At 43.5% G+C, this 9,987-nt stretch overlaps 1 protein-coding gene across 1 annotated transcript; it reads left to right on the forward strand.

Annotated features, from left to right (window-relative positions):
* Positions 1-7,243: 7,243 nt before the first annotated feature.
* Positions 7,244-8,490, forward strand: LOC115147383 (probable GPI-anchored adhesin-like protein PGA18). The gene is made up of 4 exons (XM_029689611.1): positions 7,244-7,383; positions 7,474-7,529; positions 7,616-7,923; positions 8,038-8,490. The coding sequence occupies exons 1-4, from the start codon at positions 7,355-7,357 to the stop codon at positions 8,488-8,490; spliced, it is 846 nt and encodes a 281-aa protein (XP_029545471.1). The 5' UTR covers positions 7,244-7,354.
* The last annotated feature ends 1,497 nt before the right edge of the window (positions 8,491-9,987 follow it).

Below are 9,987 nucleotides of genomic sequence, written 5' to 3' on the forward strand. Positions count from 1 at the left end.
GCGCCTCGGCAGAAGCGGCCGGCCCCCGCGCCTCGGCAGAAGCGGCCGGCCCCCGCGCCTCGGCAGAAGCGGCCGGCCCCCGCGCCTCGGCAGAAGCGGCCGGCCCCCGCGCCTCGGCAGAAGCGGCCGGCCCCCGCGCCTCGGCAGAAGCGGCCGGCCCCCGCGCCTCGGCAGAAGCGGCCGGCCCCCGCGCCTCGGCAGAAGCGGCCGGCCTTGAACAGACGGCCCGACCCCTCAACAAGCTAGATAGGGAGATCATAATTTGGTTTGCCCAACTCCTTAATCGTCTTTCCCCTGTTACTGTGCCTCCATTTGAAGAAAAGGGCAAAGGTAACTGAGGTGAGGAAATGTGCAAACCAATGCACTTGTTTGAAATGAGGATCTCCTTCACTTGTGCATCGCCATGCAAATTGTTTACAGTGGTGGACGCTACTATTGCTGACACACTTATGTTCTACGGTTATGATATTGATTTGGCCTGGTGTTCCTGCTACTCTTGCATGATTTGATCAATAAACAATTTGACTTTCAAAATGCCTTGTCTTTAAAATGTGGGGTTCTCTTCTGCCTACCATGTGCTTGCTGTTTGGGAATAGACTGGGTCTGGAGTAAAAGAGAATGTGATTCACAACACTTGTGTAAACAAATGTTTCTGGTAGTTCAAATGCTGAAGTTCTAAATTGTCAGCGCTCCCTCATATGTTCCTACTTTACCTGTCCCTTTTGTGTAGGGTGTTTGACTTACAGTAATCGGCCTGTTACCATAGGTGCCTAAAGAATGTGAGTGCAGTTTACCTCATCGTCCCATTGCTTGTCACTAACCTGTCCCAGGGACGCTAAAGTTTCTCCTTGGCCTTATTCAGAAACATTAAAACAACTGGACACATTATGCCTGTTTCACAATGTTGGTCTGGCCAGACACATGAACGTGGATACAATCGTCTATGCATTCATCACTTTCAGCTGTTAAATACTCCGCTTGGAGTCGTTCAGACATTCCTTATGTCAACTCTCAATGTGGTCTTCTGGAATTTTTCAATGAACTAGTTACTGAGTTCATGGAGGAATGGACAAAGTGGTGAGCAGAAAGTGGACTTAATAGTACAAGGTTTGATTAAAGCACTACATCTGGAACAGAGGTAGATGTCCCCAATGGTGGCTTAAAGGTTTTGGGGGGAAATCTGGATTCTGTGATCCTTTGTTAGCCAGGGTCTGATCGATCTGATAGTTTTTAAAAGTTTTTTAATGTTTTTTTTCAGAAAATAATCTGATAGCATCAATCTGACTCCACATGTCACAGAATCCAATTTGAGTGCTTTGAACAGGTCTACACCTTGCCATCTACTGGACAGGTTGCAGTACTACTTCTACACTGTCACGAGGAAACTATAATAGACAATGTAAACACATGTAAAGTGGTGGTCAGCCATCCAGACAGCTGATGAAACTAAGTATTTATGTCTGTAATAAAGCCATTTTGTGGGAAACACTCATGATTGGGTGCGCCCCTGCCCAGTCACGTGAAATCCATAGATTACAATCTAATTCATTTCTTTCAATTGACTGATTTCCTTATATGAACTGTAACTGAGTAAATTTGTTGAAATTGTTGAGAAGAATCTTAAAAATATATATCTTTATGTTTCAAATTTTTTGGTTACTACATGATCTCCCTCTTACTCTTCAGTATTGGTAAAGGAATGTTCCTTTGTCTACAGAAGACCTTTTCCCTCCAAAACAATAATGTCCAAAAAGTAAACACTGGAACAATATAACATCAGAATGTTTGGAATGGGCATTGGGGATCTAAAGAATAATCATGTCACATTGTTTATTTTATGACATTAAGAATGGTATCAAGAAAAATACTGTACCTCGGAAAGTGTATACATTCTATCGGTCAAGTTTCCATCCAATACGTTGTCTATGTGATATGAAAATTGATGAAACTATGTTAAGATAGGAATGTGATTTTAGTTTCTAATGAGAATTGTTTTTCATATAAACTATGCACAGTGACTAGCCCCACCACGAGTGATGTCAGAGTTCATGCCAGCATGACGGAACCCCCCCTTTGGCCAGAGTGCTTAAAAGTACTCGCTAAGAATTAACATAACAGACCAGAAAAGCATGGAGAGTTAGTTACATGTGGGAAATGGTTAGAACTTAAAACTCAACCTGAGGCGAAGAAGATAACTCCCAGACCTAAACATTGCCAGTTTGCAACTGTGCGTGTAAAGTGCTTCAAACTGACTAAAGATACAAGGTGGGAAGGATAAAATCCCATCTCTGATAATCATTGGTACATCTGAATATCTGCTCTGAATTCACTCCACTACAAGCACAGACAACTAAGAAGAAGGACAATGTGGCCTCTGGTGGACAATCAGAGCCTTACACCCACGCGAGGGCTTGGTTCTGACCAAGATAGACGAAAAACAAAGGCATTCAACACATAAATACATTCATTATTTTCTTACCCCAAATGGGTGGTGGTTCATGTGCAAGGTCTATGATTAATGTGACAATAGTTATACAATGTATCCACGATTAATTCCCTTTTTCTCTCTATTTTCCACACCTCTGTGTAATAAGCCGTCATATCTTGTCAGTCCACTAGGGACTTTTGTCTCATGTCATTGTATGTGTATTCCATGTAATTATTTAGTTAGTTAGTAAATAAATAATTAAATCAATTTGAATAGTACTGAATAATAAGCAAAGCTGGGGTTCTAGCAGATCCAAGAAGGTTACGACTCTTCAGAATGAGACTGATATGAGGTGATGATTAATAAGTTACTTATCAATATATCATTTCTAGAGTTTAATTTGGGCGATGGTAACTCGTTAATAGTTTCATGGTAATTTAAATCGGGTAACAATTAAACATAGTTAGTGGATGAAATAAATAACAGTCATCACATTAATGAAAGTCACGTCACAACAAACAATATGTATTGGTGCATTTAAATCAACATCTGTATGTGCCTTACTAGAGGAGGCAGTTGAGATGCCTTTGGATACACGGCAAAAGATTTTTTGGTAGCTTATTGGGTTGAAAGGCTTAGAGAGGTTTAGCATACCACTGCTACTGTTCTAGATGAATGTTGGGAATGTACTAGTAGACAAGGTAGTGGTTTTGGTTGGACAGTTGGAAAGCTTGCTGATGAGAGTGGTTTGAGAGAGTTGGAGGTTGGCCCTTCTTTGGTAATAGGGGATGTTCCTCCATGGTTACTCCCAGATCCTGTTGTTGATCTAACCTTGGTAGAGAAAAGTAAATATTGGTCAGAAGTCAGTGAAACTGGTTGACAATTAAATTGGTATACGTTTGTGAGCCCACTCCCTTGGCTGAGAAGCAACCCCACACATGAATGGTCTCAGGATGCTTTACTGTTGGCATGACACAGGACTGATGGTAGCGCTCACCTTGTCTTCTCCGGACAAGCGTTTTTCCGGATGCCCCAAACAAATCGGAAAGGGGATTCATCAGAGAAAATGACTTTACCCCAGTCCTCAGCAGTCCACTCCCTGTACCTTTTGCAGAATATCAGTCTGTCCCTGATGTTTTTTCCTGGAGAGAAGTGGCTTCTTTGCTGCCCTTCTTGACACCAGGCCATCCTCCAAAAGTCTTCGCCATACTGTGCGTGCAGATGCACTCACACCTGCCTGCTGCCATTCCTGAGCAAGCTCTGTACTGGTGGTGCCCCGATTCCGCAGCTGAATCAACTTTAGGAGACGGTCCTGGCGCTTGCTGGACTTTCTTGGGCACCCTGAAGCCTTCTTCACAACAATTGATCCGCTCTCCTTGAAGTTCTTGATGATCCGATAAATGGTTGATTTAGGTGCAATCTTACTGGCAGCAATTTCCTTGCCTGTGAAGCCCTTTTCGTGCAAAGCAATGATGACGGCATGTGTTTCCTTCCAGGTAACCATGGTTGACAGAGGAAGAATTATTGATTCCAAGCACCACCCTCCTTTTGAAGCTTCCAGTCTGTTATACGAACTCAATGAGCATGACATAGTGATCTCCAGCCTTGTCCCCGTCAACACTCACACCTGTGTTAATGAGATAATCACTGACATGATGTTAGCTGGTCCTTTTGTGGCAGGGCTGAAATGCAGTGGAAAAAGTTTTTGGGGTTTTCAGTTCATTTGCATGGCAAAGAGGGACTTTGCAATTAATTACAATTCATCTGATCACTCCTCATATCATCATGGAGTATATGCGTATTGCCATCATACAAACTTTGGCAGCACACTTTGAGAAAATGTATATTTGTGTCATTCTCAAAACTTTTGGCCACAACTGTACAGTTGTGGAAGGGATTGAAATTGTAGCCCAGTTAGCCAAAATAGTTTTGAGACGAGATATAACTGACGTTAATGTTACACTGGGTACAGGTGAGGCCAAATGTAAGATCAGAGCCATTTTGATAGGTGAGAGGCAGAAGAGATGGGACTCTGAGCACAAGGGCCGGCATTTATATTCCCTCCAAAGAAAGGTTGGTGGGCCAAGATTCGAAGCTCAGATTAGGAAGGAAGAGGTGGTGTTTGCTCGATTGCCCTAAAGACATTGTACATTGAACTCATCATTACATCTGGTTGGCAAACATGTGAATGGTTTGTGTCTGGAGTGTATAGTCGATGAAACGGTGGAGCATGTGTTGTTATATTGTTGTAAGTATGTTGAAGAGAGGGAAAGATTGAAGTGTAGGGTCATTGAGAATGGACTGGGTTGGGGGGGGTTGGAAGGGATTAGGGGGATGGGGGAGGGTCTATTAGAAGTTAGTAGGGCTCTTGTTTTGTATTACACCTATGTTTATATCCACAATGAAATATTACCTCTACTACTGAAACTACTACTGAAACCTCTACTACTGCCGTGTCAGAATTAAGGCTACCTGACAGGCTCACTGTTGAACCCGTCGTCTTTCTTCTAGAATCCAGAGGACATAAAACAGTATAGAGGTAAGATAGATTTCGATTTAACGACACGACACGTAAATATTTTCATATATGCTGTTCATATTAATGCGAAATTAAGGATATTTTTTAAAGATTTCTCACAAAATCAAGCGTATCTCTGTGAAATATCAATGGAGGACTGAGCGTACCACAAGCCTTTTCTTTTCAAGGCCTTTTGCATTTAATTCAGGTTATGTTAATTTTGCTTTTGGAGACCCGTGGAAAATAACTTTGAAGACAATCACCAAAACGTGTACATTTAAATATCCTAGAAAGCTTCACCGCTCTGTCAACAGATCTTGGTGCTTATTATCGGACGTATTAGGTAGGGTACAGTCGGTGAACACTCTATACTGTGCAAGTAGTTATGATATCATTCTGACAGGTAGGTATAGGCTACTTCGTAGCTAGTTAACATTTAATAGAGAAGGTTTTAGGGAAAGCCTTTCCATCTACCAGAAGACAGTTAGGTCTATCATTACCATCACTATATTTTTCCTGTTCCTTAATTGTTTGAAACCTGGACCTTTTTTCTTCATATTATGAGGCATGACTTACCTTGCTTCAAAGTAGCCAAGTAGCCAAATACTACATTAGAAATGTTGAGGGAAATATTTTATAAACTCAAATGTGCTCTCTAGTTGTTCAAATCAACTTTCTTTTAATGTCTAGCATTCATTGTCTGACTGTCGACAGAGTGTGGATTGGTACTCATCACGGTAGGAGGCCGTTCCTTATCATGCTAGAACAAAAGACATACCTGTTGTGTACGGATGAACCTGACTTTGGCTGACAACTTGACTTTGAGCCAATCAGAGAGCAGGAACCTCCACGTGGGGAAGCGACAAGAAAAAGGAAAAAAAGAAGGCAATTTTCATCAGAATTGTTGTACCTCAAACAATAATGCTGCATAATACAACTTTTTTTTCTATATCAAGTCTTTATATATTTTATGTCTAGCTAAGAGTTTTGTGTTTGAAGAAGGATTTTTTGTTAGGTTTGATAATGTACACTAGATTATTAGTTAGCTACTGAGCAAGGCAGTCACACACACTTCATATGAAGGTAAACTGCATTTTGGAACATTCTGCATAGGTCTACCGACATGTACATATTCATGCGCTTAAAATGTGAAGAAATAATAGTTTTTCAACATTTTAAGCTGAACATTCTGATACGTTCCATCAGCCTTATGAATTGATACAGTGTTTACCTCCACTATGCTACTTTGATACACATCAGTGGGGATTAAGAATTGATTATACGAAATGTCTACTGAAAACAAAGTGGTATACCTGCGTATAGCCTCCATTACACCACTGACTGTACGATTTGAAAGGGCGCTCCTCCCTTACTGCTTTTGTCCGTTCACATCACCAAACGGTGCGCCTCGGCTCAGGTTGGTAGAACTCCCTCATAGGCTAACTTAGGAAGGCACCCCAATTCTGATATTTTTTTCACTAATACGTATTTTGACCATTCAGCTATGAAAAGATCTGATGTGAAAAGATCTGATGTGATTGGTCAAAAGACCAATAAGTGGAAAAACGATTAGAATTGGGCTGCCTGTGTAACACAGCCATAGGTCACTTTCTACAGCTAAGGTGAGGTGACGCAACAACCAATGGTTGCGTGCCACATCATCAACTGTGTCGTCCACTGACATATGATGTGGTTAGTAGATACTTAAAATACCGATCAAGGTGATGTAGATCTGTCAGACGTCAGCAACTTCTAAGCTTTGGAAAGCGGCCGAAGTCTGTCTGGCCGCAACCACAAACTCCCTCATAGTCTGTTTGGTCCCAGCCACACAGGCTGTGGTTGCACAGGCAGCCCAATTCTGACCTTTTGCCCCACGTTATGGGCAAAACAGCTGATCTGATTGGTGAAAAGACCAATTAGTGGGAAAAAGATCAGAATTTGGCAACTACAGACGCATGAACATGTATGAAATTGAAAATGCATTCATCAATTATCTGATTTCTGTAAATGTTGAACTGAATTTGGTGTTTTTCTTTTGTCGTCCAATCACCTCTGTTGTTCACCATACATCAACGGTGACTCCTGTTGAAAAACAATTTGCTCAATCCGGAATGGGTGGGTAGAGTTCACTCTTTAAAACCATTGGATTGGTCCATGATGTGCAAACTCCACCCTCCAGCACACCAGCTGAATGAAATCCAGAGCACCTAATCGCATTTGGGAAATTGAACCAATTGAAATGAAGTTCATTGGTTGACAGCTGTACATAATTAGCCAGCCAGGTTAGAAGGGTCTGGGTTTCCTTTATGAGGTGCAACCAAAACAGCTGTTAGTCATAGCAACAGATATTCTGGCAGGGTGTCTGGCTAGCATTAGTTCTGAATACTGTTGTGGTTTTGATCACTAAAATGGCTGTAACTTTTGGACTCTCGTTGAGGTTAGTTTTTCAATGTAGTCATCTGGTTGATTTACCTTGTCTTAAAGTTTTCACTGGTTACTTGTGTTTAACTGTCTGAATATTTTGTAGTGTTTCCTGGATTTGCTGCCTGCTAATTGGAGGGATAACTTGTTTTACACTTAAAGGTGTGTTTTGGTTTACACTACTTCAGTTCAAATCAGTTTTGTTCCGATAGCTTAAGGCTGGGATTTTACCTCTTTTTGTTTTCTAGGTAATTCTCATGGGCATCCTGCCCACACTGGACCTGACCCAACTGGATCCTATGCCCAAGCAAGTGTGGTGCCTAGTCCAAATTCTAAAGTTTATGGCCGCAATGCCACATCAGCAGAAGCTACTGGCCGCAATGCCACATCAGCAGAAGCTACTGGCCACAATGCAAAGTCAGCAGAAGCTACTGGCCGCAATGCCACGTCAGCAGAAGCTACTGGCCGCAATGCCAAGTCAGCAGAAGCTACTGGCCACGATGTCACGTCAGCAGAAGCTACTGGCCATGATGCTTCTTCAAGTGTGAAGTCCGGCCCCGGCGCCTCAGCAATAGCGTCCGGCCCCGGCGCCTCAGCAGAAGCGTCCGGCCCCGGCGCCTCAGCAGAAGCGTCCGGCCCCGGCGCCTCAGCAATAGCGTCCGGCCCCGGAGCCTCAGCAGAAGCGTCCGGCCCCGGCGCCTCAGCAGAAGCGTCCGGCCCCGGCGCCTCAGCAGAAGCGTCCGGCCCCGGCGCCTCAGCAGAAGCGTCCGGCCCCGGCGCCTCAGCAGAAGCCTCCGGCGCATCAGCAGAAGCCTCCGGCCCCGGCGCCTCAGCAGAAGCGTCCGGCCCCGGCGCCTCAGCAGAAGCTACTGGCCGCAATGCCAAGTCAGCAGAAGCTACTGGCCGCAATGTCACGTCAGCAGAAGCTACTGGCCACGATGCTTCTTCAAGTGTTAAGTCCGGCCCCGGCGCCTCAGCAATAGCGTCCGGCGCCTCAGCAGAAGCCTCCGGCCCCGGCGCCTCAGCAATAGCGTCCGGCCCCGGCGCCTCAGCAGAAGCCTCCGGCCCCGGCGCCTCAGCAGAAGCGTCAAGCCTTGAACAGACGGCCCGACCACTCAACTAGGGAGATCATAATATGGTTTGCCCAACTCCTTAATCGTCTTTCCCCTGTTACTGTGCCTCCTTTTGAAGAAAAGGTAACTGAGATGGGGAAATGTGCCAACTAATTCTCTTGTTTGAAAGGAGGATCTCCTTCACTTGTGCATCGCCATGCAAATTGTTTACAGGGGTGGACGCTACAATGGTAGAAATGTTTTTTATAACCGTACGACTAAAATGGACTTCTGATTTGCCGATATTGCTGACACTTTTAGGTTCTCCGGTTATGCTTTTGATTTAGCCTGGTGTTCCTGCTACTTTTGCATGATTTGCTAAATAAACAATTTGATTTTCAATATACCTTGTCCTTAAAATATTATGTTCTCTTCTGCATAACATGTGCTTGCTGTTTGGGAATGGTCTGGAGTAAAAGGGAATGTGGATCACAACACTTTTGTAAACAGATTTGTTTACCTTTGTTTCTGATGGTTCAAATGCTCAAGTTCTCTAAATTGTCAGAGCTCCCTCAAATGTTCATATTTACTTGTCCCTTTGTAGGGTGTTCGATTTACACGAATCTGCCTGTTACCATAGGTGCCTGAAGAATGTGAGTGCAGTTTACCTTATGGTCCCATTGCCTGTCACTAACCTGTCCCAGGGACGCTAAAGTTTCTCCTTGGCCTTATTCAGAAACAAAACAACCAGACACATTGTGCCTGTTCCACAATGTTGGTCTGGCCAGACACATGGATGCAATCGTATATGCGTTCCTCGTATTCAGCTGTAAAAAATACTCTACTTGGAGTCGTTCAGACATTCCTTATGTCAACTCTCAATGTGGTCTTCTGCACAATCCATTTCTATCTGACCACAATGAGGTTGTACTTGCAGAAGCACCTGGCAGGAACTTTTTGATTTTAAAAGGTGCACTTAAGATCTCACTTTGTACAAAATTATCTAGAGACGTAAATATGAATTGTTTCTTAAGCCTGGCTGGTGACTAACTACTTTTGCTTTTTGTTATCAAGGCTTCAAACAATTTCAAGAAGCACTTAGCGTTCTGACATTTTAGGATTGTCAAGCAACTATACTCGGGGGTAAAAAATCCTCACTGTCAGGTGTTAATTTTCAGCAAACTTAACATACAAAGATTTGTATGAACATAAGATTCAACAACTGAGACAAACTAAACAAGTTCCACAGATGTGACTAACAAATGGAATAATGTGTCCCGGAGCAAAGGGGGGGTCAAAAGTAACAGTATCTGTTGTGGACACCAGATGCATTAAGAACTGCAGTGCATCTCCTCACAGACTGCACCACTTTTGCCAGTTCTTGAGATGTTGCCCCACTACAAGGCAGCTGAAAGTTCCCAGAAATTTCTGGGGGGAATGGGTACCACATGGGAAAGGGTACCACATGAGGAAAGGGGGGAAAGGGTACCACATGAAGGAGGAGGATGTCTTCCCTGTAACGCACAGCATTGAGATTGCCTGCAATGACAACAAGCTCCATCCGATGA

Source organism: Salmo trutta, chromosome 1 (assembly GCF_901001165.1).
Source record: "Salmo trutta chromosome 1, fSalTru1.1, whole genome shotgun sequence".
Classification (NCBI taxonomy): domain Eukaryota; kingdom Metazoa; phylum Chordata; class Actinopteri; order Salmoniformes; family Salmonidae; genus Salmo; species Salmo trutta.